We start from the raw sequence: 13,259 nt of genomic DNA, 5'->3' as shown, positions 1-13,259 counted from the left end.
AATCTCACGAGAAGTGTGATTGCCATGACAATATACAATATGGCAGAAAATCGAAATAAATAATGTAAACATTGTCATTGTTTTATGGAAAATCTAAATATTTAACTTATAATTAAATGGTTTAACGACTGTTTCATAGAAAACTCGTTAAAGATGGCGGTAAGATTTTTAATAGTGATAAGTCTTTAGTATAAAAAAAAAAGAATTGCAACATTAACATTAAATAATTGATTAAAATTAAAATTAAAATCTTTTTTTTTTTTTGTTATCGGCATAGCCATAGGCTATATCATCTATGCCGATATTATAATTTTTATAATATCATACATAGACCTTATAATGTTGTCCGTGATATAATTTATATAATATTATTATATTATTATGTCATTATTAAAATAACATTTAAAGGAGCTAAATCGCTAACATTTGGGACCTAGAAATTGACAAAAGTGGGTCGCAACGCATATAATACTGTAATATGAATGTATATAAACTGATTTACATTCAATGGTTTCAGTTTTTACTCCAATTTCAAATCAGTTATGTTCGGTGAAATAAGCCAGCAGTCTCAAGCGAGTGCAAATTTCTAGCATCTGGTTATTCCAGTCTACATACGCCGTTTGATTTGGTGCAATGTGTCTAGCCTCGTCCCTCGAGTCTCTTGATACAACTGGGGCTGAAGCGCATTATGGTACACGATTCGTGTACCAATGGTAAAATGTTTATTTTGTCTTAAATATTGGATATCAAAAGCCCATCTTTTTCCGGTAAGATCACAACATGAATGTTGATTTAATTTGACAAATAAATCGTGTTTTCAGTGTTGAAGATTTTGGATGATATTGAGTTAGAGACTTAGCTACTTTAAAGTCTGAACATTCCTATTTTTTAAACAGATTTCTTCGATTATGACAAACTATGTAACTTTGCCAAGACTTTGGATATATTAATATTATAAACTTACCTGTGTGTTTGAAATCAACTCCAGTTAAATAAAATCCATTGCACAATTAAATGTCCCAATGAATAAAAATGTTCTCTCTTAAAAAATTGAATATGCAATACCAAATGGAGCACGATTGGGCTACGTCACTTATATTTTCGACTGAGTACAAGACAGCACTGCTTTCGTCACGTTTTGGGCGAAACCAGTGAGGGTGTTGCAGGGGTGGTTTAAATCTGACAGAGAGTTTGACAACCACGTGTTGCAATGAAAACAAACTGCGATCGCTTGGGCAATGAAAAATATCAACTGAAGGCAATTACATAGAAGATATATATTGAAATCATTGATGACCTGTCTACCAAATTTTATTCACAATGAAAATATCAATGATTGCACGGATACTCGTAAAAATAAAGTCATAATATATAAATTAAAACTGTCCTATCTTCTTTATTATAAATAATTTAACAAACAACATGGGAACAATTTTAAAGCCTGTTAAACGAATGTCATTATTTTTGTGCTGCATTTGTGTTCAAAAGAAAATTCTCCCATCTGACTAAACAAATAATTAAAACCAAATATTTCAAAAGAAAATCTATAAACTGGGATTTTACTAGAATGTAAAAAGATGGTAATAAAATAAAGGGATACAGGCAGTTATATATGTGTGAACGCTCAAACTCAATACCAAGCCGAGACTGACAGCTTTTACCTTGAATTGTCTTAAATGTCATGCAAACCGTTTCGAGGTGACTTGCTGTCAACCCTTCATACGAAATGATCTCTCCCGAAGAGTGACGAAGCCCAATCGGGCTTCATTTTGGTATTGCCCGATGTCAAAAGTTTGTGTGAGTTTGTTGGAATATTTAAACATACACTATGTAAGAGCTAAATCTGCCTATTGCAGGTCTTTCTTTAGGCCTGAAATGTTATCTAATCTATTAATTAGACATTTATTAACAAAACAAGACCATAATCGACTCTCGATGGCATTGGATACTCAAGATTTTAACTAGATTAAAACGGTTTGCCATTTAAAAATTTAATTTAAAAATGGGAAAGCGAGGCTAAGTCCCGATTATACTAGTACCCTGGTTACCACTGTGCATGCATCTTGTCAAAACTACAAACAATGATAACTTGGCTGAGAATGAAGTAATTTGAATGAAATTTTCAATATTTTCTTTTTTCATCATCTATTTTTGAATTATTATAGCAAGAATGACCAACTCTTTATTGAACTCTTAACTAATGTATCTTTAATTGTGCAGTGGGTTTTATTTAACCTGGAGTTGATTTCAAACACACGTAAGTTTATAATAACCAAAGTTAAATAGTTTGTTCACAATCAAAGAATTCCATTTAAAAAATAGGAAGGGTCAGATAGTAGCTGCCTTTCGAATTTGGCCAATTCAGTATATTACTATATTCCAGAACAGGCACAACTGAGGCCAGGCCTAGTAAACTAGTTCCTTTAGGAACAGTCTCGTATCGGATGTTGTCCGCTGACCGCTCCTATCCGTCCCTATTGAGCTCCAATATGGAAATACCGCTCTTCCCCACCTCTCTTCTCTAACCTAAGGCTATTTGGAATCCTTACCTTCTATTTTTCGCCAAAAGGAATCATTTCTTGCCATATCTGACACAAATTTATAATAATTTAACACTATTAGTATTAGTATTTTCAAGTAGAATTACTGTCTTCAGAATACAGTTGATCGAAATTAGGATTTTTCGACTACGGTCAGTATCAGAAAATGCAGTAGCCAAGATAAGCTTATACGATACCATGGCATTTCTTTATATTTAAAACATAGATTATTGTTTTTGTCTATCACGTAAAGTTTTTATTCATTCGTGGATGATAGACAAGCGGCACAATGATCATGTGACAACCATAATTGAAATTGCTTTATATAAGAATTCTGTACGACTATGCCATAGCCTTAAATAATGACAATATTTTTAAAAATAACTCCCTGTCAGCATGTGTATAGAATAAAAAAAGAATAAAACTAAAAAGCTATTTAAAACTAAATCTAGCAATGCTGGTTTATTGGCCTAATTCCAACCGATGCATTTCACGTGTTATCGGGAATTGGAAAGCATTGGAGATCCTGACAGAAAAATATATTATGTCGGTTTCTCGATTCGCTACGCGGCTTATTTTTACAAAGGAAACTTACTGGACCTCTTATGAATAACCAGCAAGCTTGTTTTGGTTTTTTTACCAAATTATCAAAATTACCGTTAAATGTGCTAATTACTAGGATTATGAACCAGATGACTGTTATTGTAGCCGACAAGCAATTTGACTGTCGATATTGACAGTATTTTTCGTTACCGGTATATTTTTCCTGATTATTTTCTTTGAGGGGAGTCAATTTAGATATTGATGCTAGCGATAAAAAGCGCACCTCGACTGACATCCAGGCACATCCAGGAGGCGAGAGCGATCACGCTCCTTTTACTTGAAGGTCTGGATACACACTTGGCCAATTCCAAGCATTTCTAGATGTCAGAATAATTGATGTTATTTATGTAAACAGTAATTATACCATTCTGTCCTTAGTAATAGTATAGAACCGTAGGTAATTTTACCCCAAAACCAAGCAGGATTAAAGCGTAGTTATCACAAATACATGTAATTAATATTAATTAATAATAAAGTAATGAAATGAAATTGACAAAAAAGGAAAGTCTTTCAAATATTAAATTCTTTCACATGCTGCATCAATTTAATGGATTCATTATATTATTAGTAAGTTGAAATTCGTCACACATTGGTTTGACTTCGGGCAAGAACCATGAATGCTACTTGCTGGATTGAATACAGAATTAAAGTCAAAAACAAGACAAATTATTACAAAAAAGATATATTGACAGTGTGACTTCCATTTAGTCCATTTAGTCATTAGTTACATTCTAGTTGACCAAAAGAATACATTCTTCTTAAGGCACAACACTTATCATTCAGAAATATTTATTTATAGGACACGAGAGATGATGATGTCGAAACATACAAGCCCAAGAATATGAAGAAATTGACAGTCCAAGAATTAAAGAAATTGACTCCACAGGAAAGAAGTAGATATTTAGCAGTAGGTTTCAATCTATATCATTATTAATATGATTGCAATAAGTAAGCTTAATCTTCAGAGCTGATAATTTTTCTCTTGTGGAATAATATCAGATGTTATTGTTCACACTCCGAATCTTTGATTTTTTTCGACTTGTATATAATACTAGAGTTGACATAACCCCCAATTCATGCAATAATAAAACATAAGATCTTACAGTAATTATGGTCCAAAATTATTCTTATTGATGTTAAAATCAGGTACTTTGGACACTGAAGCTATTTCTCCTTTTATAGTATGAAGAGCCATCGAAAAATATACAAGAAGTTCAATTAAAATGTAAAAAAAGATTGATAGAATTACATAATGAACAGAAAATGTAAGTCATTAAAATTACTTTTAATTAATGCAATTTTAAAGAGCTACAGGAGTTTGCTCAAGAAATTTAGTCTATAATATATTCACATTTTAGATTGTGGACCTCCCCGAGGTCACAATTTTTATATGCCAACATTTTCATGTGGACGTATTATGCCGCTGCCCCCTGACCATGTGTCCGTTCACATTTTGTTTGTTGACACTCTATAATCACAATTTTTATTCGATTTTGATGAAACTTGCAATATAGGTACATCCTAAAGATCTCGCTTCCTTTCGATATAGCATGTATCTGACCATAACTTCATGGATCATGTATTGAGGTTGTGGACACACTAGAGGTTAAATTTTTATTCAAACATCTTGGTTCCTTTCAATATTGGCGCATAGTAACTTCCTTGATTATGGCCCCTGATTGTAGAAAAAATCGCATTTTTAGCTTCTGGATCCTTTAGACAATTGACTTAGAATTTTGTGAAAAACAGACTGAAACTGCCGGACAAAATAGTGTAAAAGTATGTAATACCAATGTTGTGGACTCTCTAGCTGTCACAATTTTTACCCGATTTTGACAAACTGAAAACATATTCTTTAAAAGATCTCATTTCCCTTCGATACTGGCATATCGATCTGTGTAATCCTGGATGATGGATGGTCCCTGATTGTATGAAAAATCATGTTTTTAGCTTGTGGACCATATAGAGGTCACAATTTGTATTTGATTTTAAAAAACTGTTCAAATACATAATCCTTACAACATATTTATGGTTGAGGTTGAATTCCGTGAAAATCAAACGGAGCGTGTCTGACAAACTGGCCGCCCCCCGCCTCCCTTTATTCAAATAGTACAATAAGCATGTAATAGCAAGGTTGTATATAGAATCCTCTAGAGTTTACAATTTTTATCATATTTTGCTAAACTTAATAAAATATATAGGTTAATATTCCAAAGATCTTGGTTCCTTGCAATATTGATGCATGTCAGACTGTAAAATCCTGGATTATGGCCTCTGTATTGGGATATTGCCATTGGGGCATATTGTTATCATGAAACAAAACATTTTTTTAAATACTTTTTTTTTTAACCTTTGGAACTAAATTCTTCAGTTGTCCCTAAAAGTTAGCAAAAGTGTGCAAAACAATACAGATCTATAGGTTTTATTGTAGAATTAAAGTGTGTGCAAGACACACTCACATAGGTGCTGCATGACACTAGGCACCACCTGGTTACCTACAGCTTTTACCAGCTTTCTTTTAAAGCCTCCAAATCTATGAATAGCAAAGCCTGGACCAATAATGCCTATCAAACTGATGCACTTATTGACTTCAGTTAAAATATTGATAAATCAATCAGATTCAGAGGTCTGGTTTTGAGAAAATACATGCGCGACATGAACAAGTAGTTTTTATACATCCACATTCATAATGTGGACCTATTATGCGGTCGCCCCTGTCTCTGTGTGTCGCCTACAGGGTGCATTTCTTAATGGATTGTCTTGAAACTCTGTATACTTATTCCTTATACCCTAAGAACGATCCCTATTGTTTTTGGTGTATGCACAACCCCCAGGGGCAGAGCCACATCCATTTTTTTGTATTTGTTTGTTTGTCATCTACAGGACACATTTCTTGATGAATCATCTTGAAACTTTGCATACTCAGTTTGCCCGTTTTTATTTTTTAAATTTTTTCTTAGAATGAATGCACCACCAAAACCAGAAGAATTATTAGAAAAAGAAAAGCACGCAAAACTCATTGGTCAATTAAAGTAAGTATCCTTCACAATATACAGTTACAATCTGATATTGTTCAATTTGAAAAACAATTGGGCTGTCCTCAAGATGTACCCCATCACTGTACATTGCATGGCATAGACTCGTCTTCCTTAGCTCGGTTGGTGAATGCAGAAAAGTAAGATGTTAAACTCCATTTCATTCATTTGTGACCATGGATATATCAAAAGAATAGAGCTTTGTTTTCCATATCTGAGTGGATTTGGTGCTGAATCTATTTGTAAAAGCCAGCTCAATTTTCGTCAAGGTCGCTGAGATGTAAATAAGGTTAAAGCATATTGATTGTTGGCGAGATTGTAGGTTAGGTTTAAGAATTTGGGGGGAGAGGTTAAGTCTCCACATAAGCACTGACCTAGGATGATGAAAAATTAGTTCGTGATATTTCCTAGTTTTATTAAAATACATACAATACATTAGATTTATATACAAAGGCGATTTCACTGTTTATTGGTGTTGGTGGCACCGATGGTCTTCCTTGGGTGGTGCATCTGGTATTCTGGTATTATTGTTTCTGAAGAAAAAAGAAAATAAATTTGAGGCTCTCGGGAGAGAGCCACATTAGTGTGTTTCCTACAACGGATTGGATTTTCTAAAAAAAATTGTGTTTGTTCCACATCACCGGGTTACGGCTAGGGATTCTTATATCTAATTGATTTTAATTACTAACGGTTAGGCATAGGATTTGATATATGGTTTGTTTTGGGTCAGGGTGGAGACTGGTCTTATTTAATCTAATTTACTGTGCACTAGGATGTCGTTCAGATTTTTATTTTTAGAATATGCAATTATAAGTTTCTGTGTGAATATTTTCGGGTGATTTTCTTGGAGATCAGTATAGTGTTTTCTGATGATTTTGGACGCACTTGCTGCTGTTGCGCTAAATGGAACTACAAAAGGAGCTTTTGCGCTAGCCGTATGAATATTCAAACCTAGGGGGGCTGTTTTCAATTTGTCAATCCAGAATTTTTCTCTTGTTAGCCTAAACGTTTTAATTTCTTCTGAAGTTTCAAAGTCGCTCTTGGTCTTTTCTATTGGCGTGACAATGAGATCAGAAATGTCATGATTTGGTTGGTTGAAATGAATTGAGACAGGTTTGTCTTTTTTGGTGACTATGTCAGACCGGTGATCGTTAATTCTTTCCCTAAGTGCATTTTGAGTCTCCCCTACGTATTGCTTGTCACATTTTCTGCATGAGATTAGATAAATTATGTTTGAACTACTGCATGAAAGTTGGTCTAATATTGGGAATTTTGTGCCAGATGTTTTGTTATGGAAATGGTCGGATATGTTTAAGATTTTGCATGTTTGACATCTTGGATGGCCACAAATTTTGGTTTTATGTGCTGATTGTATATTATTTGTTTCTTTGGCGGCAAGCTCAGCTAGAGTGTTGTTTTTTATACGTCGTAGATAGCGTTTGGAGTATCCCCTTTCCCTTAGTTTGCTAAATACCAATGTACATGCTGACTCAAAGTCGGTCTTCTGAGTACATATCCTATGAAAACGGAGAATCTGAGATTTTATGATGCCAGAGAATGTATGTTTTGGGTGAAATGAGCTTTTGAACAATAATTGATGTGTGTCGGTTTCTTTGAAAAATACTTTAGTTTCCAATTGGCCTGTGATTTTGGTGTTGTTACTTTTAAAAACGGTAGTATCAAGGAAATCTATGCTGTTATGGCTTACATTTGCGGTTAATTTGACAGATGGATGATGATTGTTCAGAATGTTGAAAAACGTCAAAAATTCGTCTAGTGTGTAGGTCCAGACTATGAAAACGTCATCTAAAAACCGCCCATAGAAATCTGGTTTTAATGGACAGAGTGGCAGAACTTCCCTTTCCCACTCCGCCATGAAGAGATTTGCATAACTCGGGGCAAATCGTTTTCCCATCGCAGTTCCGGAAGACTGAAGGTATAATTTGTCTGATTTTCGAACTGTTTCGTTAAATTAAAATTTTGTGAGTGTAAACATTTAATTTGATCTTTCCATTTGCAGTGTGCTTGTTAATTATTTTGTTGGGATAAACAATTTTATAGCTCTTTTGTTTTACAGGGCAGCAGAAGCAAGAAATAGGTTAAGAATTATGAGATTAAGATATCAAGCTAACAGGGTCAGTATTCAAATCTTATCTCATTAACTGTTGTTATTACAGTGATAAACATATCTTTACTGTCATAATCTATATACATGGCCATATCTTTCTTATCTATTGAAGAAAAAACACTAACAAGCAATTATTTGTTTTTTGGTGGTACATTAGCACTTCCGTGTAAGATGTTGATCCATGCAGATTTAAACAGTATAATGGATTTGTTTATTCTGAAATCTGCCCATATTGAAACCACCTTATAGGGAAACACACTTTATACTGTGTAGTGAACACTTTATTGCGAAATAGTGGTTATACTTTGCTTGTCATGTAAGAAAAGCAAACAATTTTTAACATTTGGCCTTAATAACATTAAGCTATTGATTAAAGAAAATGGTACTTATCATTTTATCAAATAAATCAGATATAAAGCTAATCATCATGAATTATATTATTAAATTTTTGTTAAAACATTTTTATCAACATAATCATCTGATTGTACCATCATGTGATTCTACATTCATTCATGATATTATTAAACTGGCTTTTAGTTTTACTGTAAAAGTAAGAGTAGAGGAGATCGATCGAACTGCACCCCCCCCCCCCCCCCCCCCTAGAAAAAAAACCCTGCAGACAAGACACAACCCATGCAACAGACCTTGTTAGCAATAAACAACAAATATCAAATCAAGTGAATGGATTTTGGGGTCATCCTTAAACGTCTACTAGTGTCATTGATTTACAAGAAATACATCTCCTGAAAGGCGTACCTTGGTGGCGTTAATCTGCCAGTTGAAGTAATGTGTTATGTGTTAAACCATAAAAAAATTAACAATAATAAGGCCAATAATCCAGATAGAATTTTGGAGAATGCTTAAAATTAATAAAAAAAGTGCAGTAAGAACAGAAGCCTAACAATGAGAACTTTCTTCAGAACTAAGGGCTAAAACTCCACTTGTCTAATATAGTAAGTTCAGGCCCCGAGTACACAAAGCATTCTCAGACTTAAGTTGAGAATTTACTTAAAATTGTTCACCTTATTTTAACTAAAATATAGCCCTTTATAATAATTTTGTTGTTTTAATGTATCAGATATATCAATAAGAAACTATATGCAAAGTTTTGTGTATCTGGATCAAAGATATTTCTCATAAACAGTGATTGAAAGTTGAGCAAATTCTCAACTTAAGTCTGAGAATGCTTTGTGAACTCAGGGCCAGGAGGACCACACTACAATCAAACAAAACCGAAAAGACAAACCTACGGACAAGACACAAACTACACAAACAACAATTCTCAAATTAAGTGGATGGATCCTGGGGTTAGCTGTAATGTCAATACACTACACCAGGGTTGGGGCAGAAGAGGGATCCATATGTTAAAGATCTACTACTAGTGCGATTGATGGGGATACCACGATTGTATGAGACATTTATTTATGTGTCTTTGAAATGATTTTAATTTGTCTATTGCACAGGCTCAAGAAATAAGTCATTTAATAGCGTGTCAACCTAGTGCATTAAAAGCTGTACGACTACAAGCTCTAGTCCCACCGTATTCTGACGCTAAATCTAAAAAAGATGACATGGATAAACTAGACGTAAGTACTTATTAATATAGATGTAATCATGGTAAATATAAATATAATGCTATAGAAATGGCTACCTTCATTGTGCAATCTTTGAATTTGTTTTATTACTTTAAACGGTTGTATAACAGGAATTTGGTATCGCAGACAGTATTATTTTAATGCACAAAACTTTAGGGTAAGCTATGTTCATTTTAGCTTATATAATTATGCTTCTTTTTAAAATTATGTCAATTTTGTTTCAGATATTACATTCTTTACTGAAGATTTGTTCTTCATCCTGAAGAATATGTTTTATGCATAAATCTTAATCTTTTCAGATTGAAAGGGTAGAAATATTATTGGAGGATGCAAAAGGACTCATAACCAATCGAATTAACTAACACAGAGAGATTGTTTGATAAGGTGTAAACTAGCCAATAGAACTTGTGTTTTCACCAATCACATGTGCATTATGTTAATGTAATTGCACAGTTTTGAATGATGAACTTGTCAAATTATTTTTGAAAATTTACCAAATCTTGCAAATAAATTGAATTCAAAGATTTGATAACATTTCAAGAAAGGATTTTGAATGAAAACTAAATATTTTGTAATGCAATAAATTGAAAATGAAAAGAATACATAGGAAGGAGTGATTGATAATATAACAATGTCAGCTTGTAATGTCAGATTTCATAATATAAAATTTTGATAAAAAATTTAAGAAGGGTTTGTGATACCCTTATTTAATGAAATGATGTTCAGATTGAAAACTGAAATCAGAAGATAACAGAACTGACATTCATCTTGATATAGATAATTTTTAAAAATGTAAATAAAGTGAATATTTATTTGTATATAATTTTAATCATGGAAATATAATAATAATAATAAATCATATACATCAATATATATCGTTTTATTATACACCAAGAGTTTCATGTGGATGTATATTATATTATTTGTGACCTTTGCAACGGGCCAAACAAACCTGGGTAATTGTAAGACTTATTTTCTGAGCCTGGTTCCCATTCGCCCGGGTGAATGTGTTGCTGAAAATCTGCTCCATGCTTCACATAAAGTTAAAAAAAATCTGTTAAAAATGCATTATGTAAGATTTAGATAAAGAGCTGGCCATTCTTGCTATAATAGTTCAAAAATAGATAATGAAAAATGAAAATATTACAAATTTTGTTCAAATTATTTAATCTGAGCGAAGTTTTCACTGTTTGTATGTTTGAGAAGATGTGTGCATTGATAGTTTATTATCGTAAACATGGTACTGGATATTCGAGGCTGAGCCTCATTCTCCATTTTTAAATTATATCATTAAATGGCCGAACCATTCTAATCTACTTAAAATCGGAGCCATTTATATAAATTTAAGGCCTAAGGAAAGACCTGCAATAGTCAAATGTAGCTCTTGAATAATGCATCTTTAAAAACTCTTGCCTCTAACAAGTTCACATGCCAAATTTTAATGGACGAATGGACCGACGTAAAAATAACAACAGGTCACAGGACCATCTTCAGTGACGGGTGGCAGGTTTGCTCAATCCCTCACTCATTTTTCCACCAGAGCATCAAATAAACCTAGCAAACATTGCTTTCAATCTTCAATAATTATATACCAATAGTCTCATACCGAATCAAATCTGAAGCAGCAGTGCTAATTTTAAAATATTGGTATTTTGTCTGATATAAATACACTATTTTCCTGTTTGGCAAGTACCTCCTTGGACTAACATTCCTCTCTTGTTCCTCCCCTTGCCAAAATTCGAACCCTTAAAATTTGAAATTTCTCCCTTTCATACCAAGTGCCTCAGTTTGAGGATTACTGGTTTGCAAAGTACCATCATTAAATTTAGATGCCACACCCTGGCAGAGACACTAGTGTAAGTTTATTGATTACTTCAAATTAAAAATATAAAACTTCAGGTGCTATTCGATAAATTTATAATATCAAAACGATTAAATGGCACCTGTTCCAGATTGAATTATATTTATTAATGTCTTTATTGCTTAAATCTAAAGTTAAGAGGTTATTGTACTGTAAGAAAGTAAAAAAGTAAGTTATCAGTACATCCACTAGGTAAACTATGATAAATCTATATTATACTTTTATCTATGTCAATCATGAGTTCAACTCTATAACATTAGTGATGACACAACTGTTTTATACTACATAGTAGGCACACACACACACATAAATATGCTAAAGATCTCTTCTTTTTTCTTAAGTCCACATGGAAATGTGGTCATATATTACCATCACCTCCATCCGTCTGTCCATCCATCATCCACAATTTCTTGTGAACACTCTACAGACTACATTTATCATCTGATTGTTTTGAAATTGATATATTGTTTACATTTGTGAGATGAAGAAGCCTATTTAATTTAAATAATTTCCATTAATTTCTTCTGGAGTTATAGCCGTTGTTTTACTTTGTTGCACCTTATATGCATCATTTAAATTAGTAAAACGAAGAAGCCTATTGAATTTCAGCAATTTCTGTGGGCGTATAAAAATGATTTTCTTTTGGCAGTTAGTACACTCTCATAAATTTACATCTGCCTATATCGATACATAATTCATATTTTTCTTCAAAATCTTGAAACTTACAGCGAGTCATTTTTATACGCCCACATTTGAGGAAACTTGATATATAGGTTTATATTCCAAAGATCTCAGTTTCTTTGGATATTGGCATGTATCGGACCATTAATTCATGGATTATGACCCTGATTATACGAAAAATCATGCTTTTTTTAGCTTGTGGACACTCTAGAAATCCCAATTTTTATCTTATTTTGATGGAACTTGAAATGTAAATTTATAACCCTATATTATCTTGCTTCCTTTTGATATTTGCACATATCAGACCATAACTTCCTGGATTATGGCCCCTGATTGTACGAAAAATCACATTGTGGGCTTGTGGACCCTCTAGAGATCACAATTTTTATCCAATTTCAAAAACCATTTAAATATATCACTGTTACACCATAATGAAAGTTGAGTTCGAATTTCGGGAAAATTGTAAGGAAACTGCCCGACAAAATGGACGCTCTGTGTACGCAAATAATGTAAAATTGTGTAATACGAAGATTGTGGACCCTCTTAGAAGCCACAATTTTTGTCTTGATTTTGATGAAACTTAAAATATTTGTTTATATCACATAGATCTCAGTTCTTTTCGATATTTGCGAATTTCAGACCATAACTTCACAGATTATATGGCCGCTGATTGTACGAAAAATCACAGAGTATTTTTTAGCTTGTTCTCTATCCATCTCTTTCAAAATGTGGGCATATCTTGCATTGCAAACCCTGGGTCTTCAATTGTGTTAGATTTTTGCATTGTAAATAATCAAAATGTAAATATTTTGTGTG

General features: G+C 33.0%; 1 protein-coding gene across 2 annotated transcripts; it reads left to right on the top strand.

Annotated features, from left to right (window-relative positions):
• LOC126808613 (protein LKAAEAR1) lies at positions 1-10,770 on the top strand. 2 transcript variants are annotated; one of them, XM_050533464.2, is made up of 7 exons: positions 1-159; positions 3,943-4,050; positions 4,326-4,408; positions 6,104-6,175; positions 8,256-8,313; positions 9,770-9,892; positions 10,201-10,770. In XM_050533464.2, exons 1-7 carry the CDS (start codon positions 154-156, stop codon positions 10,261-10,263), a joined length of 513 nt encoding a protein of 170 aa, XP_050389421.1. In that variant the 5' UTR covers positions 1-153; the 3' UTR covers positions 10,264-10,770. The 2 variants fall into 2 exon arrangements, with proteins under 2 accessions (XP_050389421.1, XP_050389422.1); XM_050533465.2 differs by having other exon boundaries at positions 3-64.
• The last annotated feature ends 2,489 nt before the right edge of the window (positions 10,771-13,259 follow it).

The sequence above is a fragment of the Patella vulgata genome, chromosome 1, assembly GCF_932274485.2.
Source record: "Patella vulgata chromosome 1, xgPatVulg1.2, whole genome shotgun sequence".
NCBI lineage: Eukaryota > Metazoa > Mollusca > Gastropoda > Patellidae > Patella > Patella vulgata.
This window is presented reverse-complemented; position numbering and strand designations above follow the sequence as displayed.

Coding starts and splice junctions, on each gene's coding strand:
- LOC126808613 (XM_050533464.2), top strand. Junction 4,051..4,325: donor AAAGAAGTAGATATTTAGCA/GTAGGTTTCAAT, acceptor CTCCTTTTATAG/TATGAAGAGCCATCGAAAAA. Junction 8,314..9,769: donor TAAGATATCAAGCTAACAGG/GTCAGTATTCAA, acceptor TCTATTGCACAG/GCTCAAGAAATAAGTCATTT.